General features: G+C 41.1%; 1 protein-coding gene across 2 annotated transcripts; it reads right to left on the bottom strand.

The window, feature by feature from the left end:
* Nucleotides 1–2,088: 2,088 nt before the first annotated feature.
* On the bottom strand, nucleotides 2,089–8,998 carry CNR1 (cannabinoid receptor 1). 2 transcript variants are annotated; one of them, XM_026062677.1, is made up of 2 exons: nucleotides 8,949–8,998; nucleotides 2,089–3,799 (listed from the first exon to the last, which is right to left on the bottom strand). In XM_026062677.1, exon 2 carries the CDS (start codon nucleotides 3,730–3,732, stop codon nucleotides 2,311–2,313), a length of 1,422 nt encoding a protein of 473 aa, XP_025918462.1. In that variant the 5' UTR covers nucleotides 3,733–3,799; nucleotides 8,949–8,998; the 3' UTR covers nucleotides 2,089–2,310. The 2 variants fall into 2 exon arrangements, with proteins under 2 accessions (XP_025918462.1, XP_025918461.1); XM_026062676.1 differs by lacking the exon at nucleotides 8,949–8,998 and having other exon boundaries at nucleotides 2,089–3,571; nucleotides 3,647–3,732.
* Nucleotides 8,999–16,342: the final 7,344 nt, after the last annotated feature.

The raw sequence follows: 16,342 nt of genomic DNA, 5'->3' as shown, positions 1-16,342 counted from the left end.
GCGCCCTCACGGGCACTGTGCTCGGCCCTATCTCCCAGGCAAGCTGTGGGGGAACGAGGCGGAAGAGGAAAATGCCCCTGTACCTTTCAGCTGTCACTCAGCACCTTGCCTGACAAGATCTTTAACACGTGCCATGCTACACCAAGTTYTTGCCCGCTGAGCTTGAACCTCCACTGCCCTGGCATCACTTAGGCTAGTGCACAGCTGYTGGCCGAAAGCAGCTTAGCCTTTTGTGCTACTGGCTGCTCTGACGTGCTTTGAGATATCAGAAAGGCCATGGGGACGTCAAGGGGTCCAGGGAGCAAGGGCTGTAGCCGTACTCCCTTTCTCTAGGTAACCCCTGAGGAAGGGCTGCAGTACAGCACAGATTGGGCTCCACGAGCCCCATGCCAAAAAGGGATTCACCTCTCTTGTGGGAAGCGTCTTAACAGTGCTAAGCTGGCTTAACAGTGATTTTGGCAGAAATCTGCCAGAACAAGGATCAGGAAATGGTCCAAAATGCAAGGCAGCAGAAAACAAGGCCCAGTACTTCTGATTTAGGATGGAATTACAGAATATCCATGCCCCAAAGACTCTTCAAAAACATGCTCTTCGACAAAGTCCCAGATGGTAAAAACAATTCCATCATGGAACAAAGTTGCAATTTTCATTCAATAATTTCTCCTTCCTTGCCTTGAAGCTGATGGTGTCAAACCTTGTCAACTGTATCCTAGTTTCACAGTGAGACTCACCTCATTTCAAACAGTAAGATTTAAATACTGAAGAGCTTAAAAAAAATTACCATTTATTTCTAGTGTTCTCAGTTTTCAGGAAAATCTTCAATACCCATTTTCAGTTGTCAGGGCTGGCTCATGCCATACTCTGGCTCCTGCTTCACCTTATTCTCGGGCATAATTAAAAGGCTACTTTCCCTAACACATGCATGCATCTCAGTGTGGATCTGTATGTTCTTAATATGGTACTTTCATCATTAATCAGTTGGAAGAACTCAATTTTAGAAACAGAATTCGTGTGCAAAGCGTGCAACAAGAAATACAGTTTACATTTGGTCATAGTGTCCTATCTTAGTTATGCTACCATGACTCACACTTATTAGTATACTTACACACACACACACACACACACACACACACGCATACACACAAATAGATATTTATTTATATACACACTCACACAATAAGAAAATGTCTGACAATATTTCCTCCTCTTTTAGTGAAGACCGGAGTTTGGCATCCCAGGCTCTGAGTCTGCTTAAACCTGGGATACAGGAATGCAACACACTTCAAGTATACATCAACTGCACAGTGATAGCATAACACATTGCATCTGACACATGCTGTCTTCAGAGGTCCAGCACCAGCATGGGACTAAAAACAGTTGCCCGTTAAAGGAGCCAGTATCCGGGACCTTCTCTTTTCAGTGTTCATTTTCACACAAGGCCCAAGAGAAGGGCAAGAGTCTGTACAACAGTGAATGTCCTTCTGCAGTGGTATTTAAAAGTCTGAAACAGTGCATTCGTCTCTTATATTCCTTCTCTATTCCTTTGTTGCTGTTATTCTCGTAAGCATGTGAAAGTAAAAGGTAACGGGGAAATAATTTCAGTAGAAGAACACAGACCTCTCCTCTAAGTCCACAGCAGACCACTAAAAGTGTAAAATTTCCAAAATAACTCATAGGAATTATTCAAACACAGTGTTTTCAATGGGGTTTACATACCACGTTTCACATTATTTCCACATAAGTCTACCTTATCACTTTGTTTAATCAGACGAATATCAATAACACATAATAAAACAGCATACAGTTCACAGGACACAACACATTTTACAAAACCTCTAAAACTCAGCACTGCCGCTTTTGGAAAAAAAATAAAAACTCCTATTACTTACAGACAGGAAATACATTTCACATTGAAATGAACAGCATGATTACATGGCTTTTTCTTATTTGATGGTATTGTTTTAGGATGTATTAGTTTTCAATTAGGTTTCACAATTTTTCTTCACACCCCCAAAAGGAACTTTTGCCAATTTGATATTTTCACTGTGCTCTTTCACAAAACTCATTATAATTTGGTAAACACTTTTTGAGAAAAAACTTTTCAGAATTTAATTTGAATCCCTAATTGTAAAACTTGAAGAACTGGCTGATGGTAATGCTCTGAACACAATCATTGTTTAGCTTACAATGACAAACCAAAAAAGTATTAAAGGAGGGTACAAACACATTAAGCCACGGGTTTGGTTTTCTCTGTTTTGCTGATTTTTTTAAAACTATTTCCTTTTCACACAATGCTGAGAAGTCTCTGACTTACAATGCTTCAGCAGTTGTGTCTGTGGAGACAGACATAGTAACTTTGGCAATCTTAACTGTGCTCTTAATGCAGCTCTCCGCAGCCCTGTGAACGTTACCTGCATTGTTGGCATGCTTGTGCTGGCAGTCAGACTCCATGCTGTTATCGAGGGGCTGCGCAGTTCCTTCGCAGGTGGGGAACATGCTCCGGAAAGCATGTCGCAAGTCCTTGCTCCTCAGAGCATAGATGATGGGATTCACTGTCGAATTCAGCAAACAGAGCATGCTACAGAACGCAAAGATAGTCTTGATGAGCTTGTTCATTTTCCCAAAGACATCATACACCATTATGGCGAGGAGAGGGCCCCAGCATATGATTAAAACAACTAGAATAAGGACCAAGGTTTTGGCTAACCTGATGTCCATACGAGTTTGATCAGGCCTAGTGATCTGTACTTTCCCATCCTCCGCAGTCTGAATGATTATGCTTTTCTGAGTGCCACGCTGAATCATTCGAACAGCATGGCTGTGAGCCTTCCACAGTATGTACATGTAGGCATACACAATGAACAGCAAGAGTACGCTGGTGACCCCAATCCAGAACATCAGGTAGGTCTCGTCGATGAGGGGGAATATGTCGGAACAAACAGAATTGAGTTTTTTGCAGTTCCAGCCGAGCAGAGGAAGAACAGCTATTACAATAGCAATGGTCCACATCACACAGAACGCTACAACAGCCTTTGGTCGGGTAACAATCCTTTTGTAAGCTAGTGGCCTGTGTATAGATATGTACCGGTCTATTGCCGTGAGGAAAAGGCTACCTACAGAGGCGGTGAACGAGGCTGTAACTCCACCCAGTTTGAACAAGAAAACATTAGGGCTGTCCTTCCGGTGGAAAACATGGAAATCAACAAAACTGTAGACAAAAATCACGCTGCCCAGGAGGTCGGCCACAGCCAGGCTGCCGATGAAGTGGTAGGAGGGTCGACACCGGAGGCTTCGAGAGTGGAGGATGACGCACAGGACGAGGAGGTTCTCCAGGACAGTGAAGGTGCCCAGGGTGAGGGACAGAACTGCAATAGCCAGCTGCTGGCTGGGGTTCAGGATCATAAAACACTCCATATCCATGAAGTTCTCCCCACACTGTATATTCTCATCATTATCCTTAAAGGTGGACAAGGACTTGTTGTAAAACTCTGTGATATTGATCTGATCGGATGGAATAATGCTCAACAGGGGATCATCTCCTGCAGTCATTTTTTCTTGGAAAGGATCACCCCTGAAGGAAGAGAGAGGGAATTTCTGGGGGTAGTATCCCAGTTTGGATGTCATGTCACCCTTCATGTCTTCGTACTGGATATCGTTGGAGCCCGCGTAAAGGAGATCTGTTGTAATCGTTCGGAAAGTTGTGTCTGCGAGGCCATCTAGGATTGACTTCATAACCCCAGTCTTGTATTACATTGGTTTCAGAAAGACTTGAGGAGGAAAAAACGCATCTGAGGAAATCCTAGAGGGGGAAAAGATCAAACTTCATTAAGATAAACAGGGAGAAAAAACTCCACAAACAGCTTAGCTGAACTGTGTCAAACAAAATTGACCTTTCTCCTGTACTCAGTACAGGTCTAGCCACTGTCACCTGCAGTAGTCAGGATGAATCGAGCATTTAGAAAGAAAATATCTGAAATTCACTAGAATCTGAATTTCACTAGAAAGTGGCTCTAAAACAGAAGGTGCTGAGAGTGGAGTATTCTGCAGGAAACTAATTTTCATTTCTCATCAAAATGTTTTGAGCCGTTCCACCAGAAAGATATTTTCTCCTAGATCTGAACTAAGGTTCTGATTGCAAAGTACCTTGTAGACCAATATTCCTTAGGCTTGCTTCATTTAGACGACACCAAGTGCCACTGCAGGAATAGTCTTAAACTGAATGATTACCTTCATTGCTTCTCGTTCAAAAGGCATCAAGAGTGTTGAAATCCTAACAACACAGAGAGAACAGGGAAGGAGCCATGCACTCTGTTTCACAGTTCACCCTGTATGCCTGTATATTCACACTACCCTGTTACAGTAATCTGAAGTCTACTAAGATCCTGGATTTGTTATTGCAGATTTATTAGCAAGTTGTTTCAGCTATAAACAAACAGATTTGGATAGAGTTTCATTACTCTATTCCTTATTTCTGCTAAGAAAACCAAGGCAACTGGGATGCTTGGACTACACGGAGGAGGTGTTTTTTTACCCAGCTCTGTCCACAATTCCAGGAAAAGTGAACAACGCTGTTAAATCTGTGGGTGTAATAGAAACCCATTTTGTTCAGAGCAGAAGCCTCAATCAGGGCTGTTCACTCTTGCCTAGAAAAACAGGGCAAAGTGGTGTCTGAGCCGGAGTGCAACTCTGGTCAAAAACCCAGGCAAAAGGACTAGGAGCCACTGCTTATGTGAGATTCATGGAAATGTAACTCTTCCCACTGGGGACCCCCTCAAAAAGATTCTGTCCCTTAGAAATTGGGAGCCCAAGAGAAGGACTCTGGGTAGTCATAGTTCTCTGAGTCCCACCATGCCCAGCCTTCACTCATGGATGATGACTTGTGCAAGACTTAAGCCCTGATGGGGCTGCTCTTGGGAGAACATGCTCATCAGTGTCTGAGCATCTTACATGCATTGACATGGAAGAGATCCTACAGCTCTTGTTTATACTGTTCTCCTTTATATCACTTTGCTCATATAACATGCCTTCAACATGCATTGAACATCTGCTTTAAGGTGCCTTTCCATGGCCAGAGTGGCAAAGAGTGGTCTTAATGTAAAGAAGAGACAGAATTATTGCTTCTGTGTGATACACCACTTCTGTATCTGCTATGGGACATTTAGACAATTACATCAGCAACAGTAATACTAAAAGCTTCTTCATGCATTTAGAACGGAGGAAATATTGCTTGAAACACCCAAGAAATCACTGATACCATGTACAGTCTCGTACTGACTTAATCTGTGCACTTCATACAGTTGACAATAAATGGCCAGAAAGGCCATGAGATATTAGCAGCCGAAATCCAGAGTACTGACCACAACTCCTAAAGAGAAGACTTGCACAGTAAGTGGCATAGCTCAGCTTTTCCTTAAAAAACAAAAGAAAGAAGAAAAGGCTTCCTCTCTACAACAATACAAATACCTAAAAATAGACAAAATCATTAGCATTTCCAAAACAAAGCAGAGATCATTTGGCTAGCCAGACATTTTTACTGCACTTATACTTGGCATCTGGACACTCAAGACTTTTTACATAGTTCACTCATACGAAGCTTTCCATATGATTTAGCAGGCCTGGACAGTGAGTCTTAAAGGAAATGCATGAACCCAGACCTCCAGAAAACATTGCAACTTCAGCAGCACAAACAAGGAGAAGTATAAACAATAGTTATCAGGATAGTCTAATATGCAACACACACACTCACTGTGTCAACTTTTGCAGGTCTCTTTGCTCAGCAGAGCAATCAAATAATTATAAAACAGACAGACAATCTTAAACCGTATTAAGGAATTTAATTTTGAGGGTTTGAGCAGTGGATGAGGGAAATGTCACAGAACTGCACATTGAAAATGAAYGGCACTAAACTGATATGTAAGGCCCTCTTCTTCCAGAAGGTGCTTTACAGCTGTTCCTAGTAGATTTTGCAGATTCTACATGTTGCAAAAATGACCCTGCTAACAACTGACAAGTCTGCTTTGGGGGGAAATCTGGCAACTTTAAACTTGTCATAGTAACACTAGTTTAAAAAGAGAAGCGAAGAATGTATTATTCATTTCAAAACTACAGAAAAAATTCAAGGAGCTCTATAAACATGTGAAGATGACTGTGGTATTCTCTGTCACTCCAGCTTATTTCTGACAGAAGAAAGACAACTACTTCAATGATTAAAGCCACAGTCCCATGCTGAGAAAATTATGTTTGAGTAAAGCTTCAAAAATCATATGCAACTGAGTACTTCTGCTAGAGAGACAAACAAATTGTTATGAGGTAGATAGTCCCTGCTGGAGTCATGTTAAGTATATACTTTCTCATAATAAGGTGCAAACCGTGGTTCAACCCCTACCTTTGTTTGAAATACAAATGAAAGAACACAAATTCCTGTGCGCTCTTTTAAAGGTGTCAGTGACTTATGTGACAATATCACTGTGCATGCATATGCTATGCTAACAACATGGTTAATGGGATCAGGAGAGGCAAGGCTTACTTTGAATTTCAATGCTTTTTTTTCCCTCTATATTTTTACATTGAGATTATTACAGTAATTTCCACCTTATTGTCTTTGCAAAGAGAGTTTTCTTTGAGAGTGCTTGAGAGTTCATTAGTGGTGTAGTTTAGGCTTTGGGGGATGCAGCTGACATTAATTTTGTTTTTGTTTGCTGCTGGGAATATCATAATTGGAAATTTCTAGCAGTATGTGTGCATGCACCTATTCAAGTAGCAGTTGATTTTTATTAAAGTTGCAGTAAAACAGCTATTCGCATGATCTGGAATTGCACTTTACTGGAATTTAGTTTATTTTAATTTAGATACTAGCTTGCCTCAGTGTAAACTACAATACTGAACTGCACGGAACTGATCAGCAAGTTTTTTCATGGCTGACTAGTGAAAACAAGACCAGACTTCTGGCTGGAAGATGTATCAGAAAGCACCAGGTTACAGTGTAAGGTGGGGCATGATTTGACATCGTCCCAAAAGCTGATCAGAGCTTCAGAAACACCAGTCACCGTTTCTGGTCCTTTCCTTTGATGAGAGGCATGCGCCAGGGTTACTGTGTTCAGGCTTCCAGCCGGCCTGTCTGAACGCCATGACTGGACACCTGAGCGGAGGGCTGGGACTGCCACGGGAAGGGGATGCCGCACGCGGTCAGCAAGGTGCCGCGTGCCCACGCTGCTTTTCACAGCTGGTTTCGGTGCAACCCAAATCACGACTGCCCGAAAGCCATTGATACCTGGGAAATACTCTGGGAACCTTTGCAGCTGCTTCTTCTCCAGCCTCCCTAGGGGACAAGGGTCCCCAGCACAAATCTCTCATCCCTGGAGACTAGCAGGTGACAGCTCTGCACTGCAGCAAAGGTCCCTCCAGGACAGTGCGGCGACACGCTGAAGGGCAGCRCAGGAGAGTCTTCCTGTGCTGTCTGGAGCTGTGCTCTGAACAGAGGCTGTCTCCACAGCTCCTAGCTTGGTCCCTGTCTTAAACAAGCTCGGCAACCTCACTTATTTTAAACTGGCTTTAAAAAGAACGGAAACATTGACTAAAAGTGAGTAAGAGCCAGCACTGACACCAGCACTCAAAATTTCCAGTGCAATTACATGATTCTGTGCAGCAATTCACAGTAGTAGTGAATTTCAACCATGGATAAGGATTAAAAAATAGATACAAATTTCAAGCATCTTTTATCTTCAGCAATAAAACCAAAAAAAACACAGTTGTATGCTATTTTAGACTGCACTACTTTTTCCAGAAACCTGTGGCTTTTGATGGCACTGCCAGACTGGCTGTACAAAGTGGCTGCCACTAGATGGAGTGGCTTTTACAAACACATTGGTCAGCTGCCTTTCAGATGCAACGATTTAACTTTGTCCAGTCTATTTTTCCAGCCTGCTTTACTGGGGTTTGAACATACGAGGGGGTAAACACCTGCTGAGAGTTGAAGATACTCAAAGCTTTGTAGGTCTTAGCCCTCAAAGCAAAAGAATTAGCAAAGAGTAAGTAAATCTCACTACTGCCCTCCACTGTGTGGTTATACATAGCCTATTAAGAGGCCCTGGGATGCTATCAGAATATAGAGACCTCTTAGATAAAATGCAATATAGATATGTGAAAGGCTGGTAATTCATCACAGACATCATCAGGGAGAATTATACCGCCCACAGATTTTTAGTTGGTCCCCAGGACCAGTTTACTCAGAGAACAAGAACATGACTTTGGTAAGATGCTATTACCTATCTTCTCCTACTATTCTGGGCAAGAGAGAGAGCTGGGAAGTTTTTATAGCTATCCGAAAAAGGGCTGAATTTATTATATTTTTCCAAACAGGGTGATTGATAGAGCAATTTTAATAGTCTGAATAGAAATAGTGAACATTTGACATTGTTTCTCAGAAAGTAATTATGAGCAATACAATGATGCTACTGATAACTGCAAAAATGTTGATGTGGAAAGAAAAGGAATCAAAACAAGAAAGGGAAATCCACAATCAAACCTTCCTAGTTTCTATTTTAGAAAATATTTTGATCTCCATGTTTATACATTTCTTCTATGATACCCACAGCTAATTAAGAACAGGTTAAAGGACAAGTAGGTATAATTGAAACGTAGTTTATGAATGCACAAAAATATGTAAATGAAATCTCCTTGTTACACATGTCATAAGGCTTGTCAACCCAGGCTTGTAAGTCCTTCAGAGAAGGGCTATATCTTCTAGTAAGTTTGCACAGTGCCCAACACACTGTGACTCCAACCAAACTGGGTCTATAAAGTGCTGCCACAGTGGGGACAGCAGTAATTTATACTCATGTGTAGTTAACTGAAAAAGGGTGAAAGAAATGAGATCTGCTATAGTAAGTGTTGGCCTCAGGGAATTAGAACTGTCCTATAAAATGAAAATTTATATGGCTAATAATTGCCTTATTCCATATGGTGATGAACAATACTACTTTGAGAACAGAACAAGGTTTCCAAGCCCTAGAGAAGCAAATGCAGAGTCTGAGAAACGACACTTTAAGACTCACTAACAAGAAACAAGAAAAAAAAGTAGAAGAAAATGTGAAAACAGTGTTACCCCTCTCTTATTTACTGTTTTACTACTGCATCTCCAATCCTGTGCAACTTTTAGGCTATAAATGGCAAATATCCTGTCGCTCCTAATTCGTGAAAACTTCTATTCACTTCAGCGGGAATTTTCTCTGAGCGAGGCATCAGGAAGGAGCACTGAAGCCAGGATAAGTGTGTATCAGGGGTGGTATCTTCTTGTTGCAGCAAGCCACGATCAGCTATGGGGTAAACTAGGGCATGCCAATACTGAACCAAGTTTCATTCTTATGTAACATGCTGATATCTATTGCAAGTTGACTGTTAATTAGTAAGAAAACACAGCTACATGGTTAGYTATGTTTAATTAGTGTACTAATTGCACACTACCAGGATGGGGGCTGGATTGTTCTAAACTGGGGACAAACCACCCCTAAGTGACATGGAGGGGACACGGGGGGGACAGCACCGATCAGTGATTAATAGTGTTCTTAAATGAAATAACATTACTTCCTCCCTCCCTCCCAAGTTTTGTTAGCAAGATGTGTGCACTAGTTTTAACACAGGTGGGATATGCAAGCAGGAAGAACAAGAGGCTTTACCTTATCTCCAGCAGCAAATACACACATCCAGGCACAGAGAGGTTCAAAAACCAGGCTGAAGCCCCTGCTCCGTTTGATGCAGGAAAAGGCCTTGAACTTTGATCTCCCACGACTCAGGCGAGCGTGCTGGCAATCTCTATTCTGCTGCACATCTCTGACTGTTTGAGTTGTTTGGTGTTATCTCAATAATTAATATCCAGAAAAAAAGACACTAATTCATATTGCAGCAGCCAGGGAGCACACCTGGGATGTGACAGGCTTAGGTTGAAGCCCTTTTCCTGAATTAAGCAAACCCAAGATTAGAATTTTTTTGTCTCCCACACCCAGAAAAATACCTGAATCGCTCAGCTGCAGGGGAAAGAGCAGGGAAAGCTGCCCCTGTCTGCCTGTGAAAAACCTCTAAAGGTCTTGAGTTCACTCGATTGCCAGTTCTGAAACCTCAGCTTTGGAAATACAAGCCCCTACACACACATTTCCTACTGAGTTCTAGACAAGAAAAAGGACTGAAGTCACAAACAAGCAAAAGGGACCGACAAGGTTATGGCAATGGGAAGCTACAGCTACCCAGCCTGCCTGTCTTTTGGGGGAAAGGAGGGAACGCAGGGATGGCTAATTTAAAACAACAGAAATAGGGTACAAACATGGGATTTTAAGTTCTTTCACTAATTACCTTATGCATCTTAATTTCATTTAAAGACAGAGTTTTGGGATACGATGACGAGGCTTGCTGAAGTGGGAAAGGCTCAGGTGAAAAGGAAACAGTGGAGCAAGAGTGACCTAGAATTTGCTTAAAATCAGCTCCAATACAGGGACCCATTTCCCAGTAAAACAAAACAAATAGTAAGAAAAAAAGCTTGATACAATTTTACAGTATTCACATCTAAGTAAAACAGAAGAGAATTCATTAGGCTGGTCAGTTTTGAACTCAATCTTTTTCTTTAACATAGGGATTTATCTTGAATTTCAATGTTCCAACAAAAATTACTTTGTTTTCTGCATCTTTTTCAACCATTCTCTAATGTCAAAAGGTGCAGACGCTTAGTACTGCTGAGTAGAATTGACATAAATTTTAAATGCAGAGACAGAGAAGCCCAGCAAGGTGCAAAAGAGATGGGGACTGAGCACTGAATCTCCTGGATGTACCCAGAAGAGACAGCAGCTTAACACATAAAATGTAGTTGAAGTGACAAAAGTAATTTGAAAGAGCAAAGCAGGACAGAAAAGACCCAGACTCCACTGAATGATAAATACTAATGGTCCTCAGAAGAACGTAATATCTAGAGCATGGAAACTGGGGGATAACCACATTTATTAGCAAAAAGAAAGTGATAACCACTCCAAGAAAACAGCTTCCAGGTAATGTCCAGAGTAGAACAGAAAAGGACATGAATTTGTCGTGGCAAAATATACTACTGAACTTTTTATTAAAAGAGTAAAGATTAGAGACAGAACGATAGTAAAAACATGACGCTCCAGGGAGAACTCTTAATAAACTGCATAGGGTGCATGTCTTCCACCCCGCCAAAAGAAACTGTGGGCAGAAACAAGTTTGCTAGGTAGTAAAGAGGTGCTGAACGCAAAAGTAACGTAGGCTAAGTGATCAGCGGAAATGGGATAGGGAAGAGGGAGGAAAGATGAACTAGTTGGCCCCATGCAGTGAAGAGGACACCTCCAAGTGAGACGGGAAGGAAACAGGGAAAAGCAGGAGCTGAAGACACGAGGGCAAGGTGCTCCTGGGAAGCAGGGGAGGCAGATTTCAGGGAAAGAGAAGAAAAGCCTTTATGATTGGCTTGAGGAAAGCTGAGCGGGTGAAGGAGAAAATTCTCACGTGAGAAGGGCACGACTYGCGGGCAACGACTTGCTCTTCTGAAAGCCCATTTCTGATCCATATTCAAGGGGTGAAGGAAGATGCAAAGGGCTCGGTGAAGCCATCTTGTGTAAGGACACACAAAAGGACACGTATTGACACACGGGACTGAGCAGGGACAGCCAAGAGAGAACAGAGGAGTTGAGCAGATCGGGCTGGAGACATTAATAAAATCAAACTGGTTGTTTTTCAGAAAAATGAAGCACAACATACATACCTCAAAGGTGAAAAGGAAGACAGAGTGCTCAGATGGAGCCACTGAACAACCCATAAAATGGATATAACACACACAAGGAAAAAGGCAAGAGGGGTTTATTGACGATGACAGAAAGCGCACAGAAGGTCAGCAGCATATTGCAAAGCAATATTCCTTCTACTTTGGTTCTCAGCAGTCTACTCTGAAAATTGTTATTAGACCACCAAATATTGCCAGTCCTCAGAAGCTAGGATAGAAAGGCTTTTGGTCAACGTGATGTCCCATACCATCAGCACTAGTGAAGGATTAAAATATGCACTCCAATTAAAAAATGTAAAACATTCTTCCATTTCTGGAGCTGTCTGGCCTTTCACAAAATTTAAATAAGCTAAGATAACTCTCTTCCTAGCTACTCTCAGAATATAATGATATTCAAATACACTGCCTTCACACACACAAACAACTTGYGAAATTATTTGCCAGCATATTAAGCCACTACACCAGATTGCTTGGCAATGGTGCATGTCTTTGAAATATGCAGATGCTTTTCTTTTTTAAAAAAAGGAGAGAGGGAGAGAAAAGGAGAAGAACTGAGAAGGAATTACAGTAGAATATGATATCAAAGTAGACAGAACAACAAAATGCAGAAAGACTCCAACCAATATTATATTATATTTGGAGAAATGGTTAAAAGATATTGAGGGATGAATTATGACTTTTTATTTTTTATATATATACATGCATAAACTTACAGATAGACATACACACATACAAACACATACACGTGCCTACAGGAACAACTATGCAAAGTCTCACAAATGCTGCAATAGTGTTTGTCACGCATAAATTCAAATTCCGCTGCCAAAGGATAAACAGATAAGCTAAAAGCGTAGGTACAAAAAATATAAGCAGGATAACYGGAGAATATCATTTTAAATTCTCCCATACACAGCCTTCCTGAGAAAAAGCAAGAATCTAAAATTAGCATAGCTATCACTGTAAAAAAATATTATATATACATACATACACATACATATATATACACATATATATATATACACACACTCCAAACCTATTTTACATAATTTTCCTACACCAAGCTCCAGTCCTGCATTGTGTTAAACAGCATTGCCTAAATATAATGACTCTTCAGAGCAGCAAGCACATTCTCATTTTTACCAAAAAGGGGAGGGGAGAAGGGGCTAAGCCCTAAAGAACCCTAAGAACAAACTTTGAAAGGTTTCCTAAAACGCAAGTATGAAAATTATTTCAGCTAGGGCTGAAACAGAATTTACAGTATTCCCTAATCAACTGCTTCTGTTCAGTACTTTTTAGTGAGTAAACATGCTTTTCTTAAGAAGAATATACAACTGCCATAAAACAGGTTAACACAGGATCAGGTAAAATTTGATGACATCTAGGCTTGATCTACAGATATAAGACAAAATCCAAAATGTATAAAGCATCCAGTTTCATTAACAGTCTGGCATAAGTATAACAAATGGCATTTTATTAACTAACGCAAAAGTGAAATATCTATTTTCTCTGTACTCTGAATGTGGGTAGCTTGATCAAAAAAAGGATGTTCCCACTCAAGAGAGGCAGAACTGGGCTTGCTGTGTGCATATTCATAATGCCCCTGCATGAGGCACAAACGTCATAATAAAATGTGGTCCAACCTTATGTTGCAAACCAAATCATTTTTCATGGGTAACAATGGCACCTTCAGGAAAAAAAAAAGTTCTTTCTAATGAGAAATTGATTTATAAGTCATTACAACCATTTCAAAAGGACAGGTCACTGCTGGTTTCAATGTTCATCAACAAAGCCACGTACTTTGAAAGAGCTTAAGTTCTGGGGGGAAATTGTGATTCCACCAATAGCAATTAGATGTGTACTTTCTGCACTAGTTCGGTGTCAGTCTAGAAATGGAGACATAAAGAGCAATACTGAGAAGACAGGTTGTCACATTTCAACTTTGCATTAATAACAAATGCTGTCGCTGCCTATTCTGGCACATTTGCAAGCTTGCTTTTAAGTACAAGGGGCTGGCATGCATTTCCACTATAGAGAGGAAAACAAGAGCAGCCTTGTTATGATTAAAAGGGTCTATTTCCCTCTGCCTTCTGTCTTCTGTGTCCATCTGCACAGCTGCTTTGAACTTGGCCAAATCCCAGTGTTAGGGTCGCCTGCAGTACATATTTTAAATCAGCAGCAGACTGTGCAAATTTGCTGCTTCAGTAGAGAAAAATCTCCAAATTCTCACTTAAATGGTTGATGAGTGATTCTGTAGAACATTCATCATCTTATATAGCCTAAACTATTTGGAAAATTGCAGCAAAACGTATCTAAAATCATTTACTGGTTCATGAGGAGAATCAGATAAAGCCAATATAGACATATGCAAAGAAATGAAGAGAAATCACTGTGGACAGAAATGAATTCTGCAGATGCCAAGATCTGATTGAGTGACTAGAGGGAGGGCACAAAGTTTCCATCTGAGAAGTAATTTCTCTTAAAACATGTGGAAGTAGAGAAAGCAGGTGTGGGGAAGACAGTGCATGAAACAGACCTGTAGAATCAGGAATGACAGTGTATTTGTAAAATTCTCAGGCGATATTAAGTGAATATACTGGTTTGGTTCTTACTGGGCTTTTGCTCTCCTCACCTACCTCTACTCAATAGAAAGGAGAGCCACACAAGCTCTCCCTCTCTAGAGTGCAACACTTTCAGCACCAAAAATCTCGGCGGAATCACAGTTCACAAGCCTTTTGGGATGGCCGCGTTAAAGAGACAAAAGGACGAAAGTCAGAAACGATTAAAAAGAAAGTTATGCCATTTCCAAACTTCCGTTGCCCAATCAGAAACCTGTGAACGCAGAAACAGAAAGAAAGACTTGCATTGGCTAAGCCATGACATTCCTTCAGCAGAGCATGAAAGCCCTTAATGGGGTCCTTTATACAACTGAGCTAACACAATTCACCAAAGAACAACAGCCAGGATCAAAGGCACCCACCACCTCATCCTCACAATAACATAACCTGGCTTCACTTTTACCGTGAATTTTGTAGGCAATTTTATTTAATTTCTGTGCTTTTAGGTGTCATTGAATGGTTGATGAGGCAAATTCATAGCAAATGATGGATTTCTTTACCTAGCCAACTTTTTTTGTCCCCTCTCAAGCAAGAGATGCCCGCTAGCTCTGTCAAACAATTATTGCTTTTATCAATTCTGTTTTTAAATGTTTTTATTCAAATGGTTCTGCCTCTCATTCCAAAGACCAACRTATAACAAAGCAAAGATGTTCCTGGTTGCTACAAAACTAATTTTAACCTCAAGCAAATCAGGAATTACACATCTATCTTTTAAACTGTTTAAAACTGCAGTTTTAAACTGCCTTTTTTTTATGGTTAATTTAATAAAGTCTTTCTGCACAATAAACATTCCCATTACAGCCAGAGGTTTCTTTTTTCTTTCTTGAGAAGGGAAAACCTGTGCTAGCAGTTGATAGCAGGTGTAATCTGAAAAGAATTAAGTACTGTCAGCTAATTTTTACAATGTTGCACATTTTATCATTAAATATTATCTTAAATAGCACTGTGGTCCTTTGCATGATCTTGATACATGCGAACAGCAAAGCCACCCCTAGCAAAGCATGCTATATTCCTTTAAGAAAAGGTGAACAATAACAATGAAAACAAGACGATACAGCTAAGGAAAAAAGAAACATTACTACACCTTTAACAGACTAAAAAAGCCACAGTACATTTTAAAAAAAACTTGCAAATACCCAAGAAGGAGTATTTTGCTATCTGGTTCTATGTTATATATGCCCCTTTTTCTTCTGAAAGAAGAAAAAATATGTTGAAACTGTTAGCACGTTCATTTACTGTCATACAGAAAACAACACTCCTGATAATTTTAAGGGAAAAGAGGAAAACTATGGACTTCATCTTCTGACACCATTTTACTTAATCAAACTGAAATCACAGTAAAGAGCTGTCTTCTACCAAAGGTTTGGTACGTACCTCATCCAGGGGTGTTCTCAATGGAGATTAGCAGATGTCTTTGAAACAAAAAGATGTCCATTTAAAATAAGCCCATTTGGTTACTCAGAATTATTTCTTAACATCTGCAGATTTCACATGACAAACACTGCATGAAGTTTAAAGACTCACTCTTTTTCTGCCTTTTTCCCCCCAGACCTCAGAATTTCAGACAAAAACAAACCAACCAACCAAAAACCCTACTGGGATATTCTAAAGACGCTGGATGCCTAAGTGGCATCTCCTAACGGGAACATCACTGCCTACAAAATCGCAAATTGCCTTTTATTTCGCTTCCAGTCTCGACAGCAGAGTTTGGGGAGGAAAAAAGTGCATCGGAAAACGGGGATGGAAGCCACCCGCGGTAAATCACCCGCGGGTCGGGCTTCGAGAAGAAGCCCTCGATGGCAGACCAGGTCCTGGGGGGACCCGGGAGGCTGCGGGCTCCGCGGGCAGGAGGAGGGATGTGTCTGCGCGGCAAAGCCGCCCCTTCTCGGCACCTCGGCGGCGGGTTGCGGCCGCTCCGCTCCGCGCCGCGCGGTGTCACAGCGCGGGGCGC

This window comes from Apteryx rowi, unplaced genomic scaffold, assembly GCF_003343035.1.
Source record: "Apteryx rowi isolate R43461 unplaced genomic scaffold, aptRow1 scaffold_191, whole genome shotgun sequence".
Lineage (NCBI taxonomy): Eukaryota > Metazoa > Chordata > Aves > Apterygiformes > Apterygidae > Apteryx > Apteryx rowi.
This window is presented reverse-complemented; position numbering and strand designations above follow the sequence as displayed.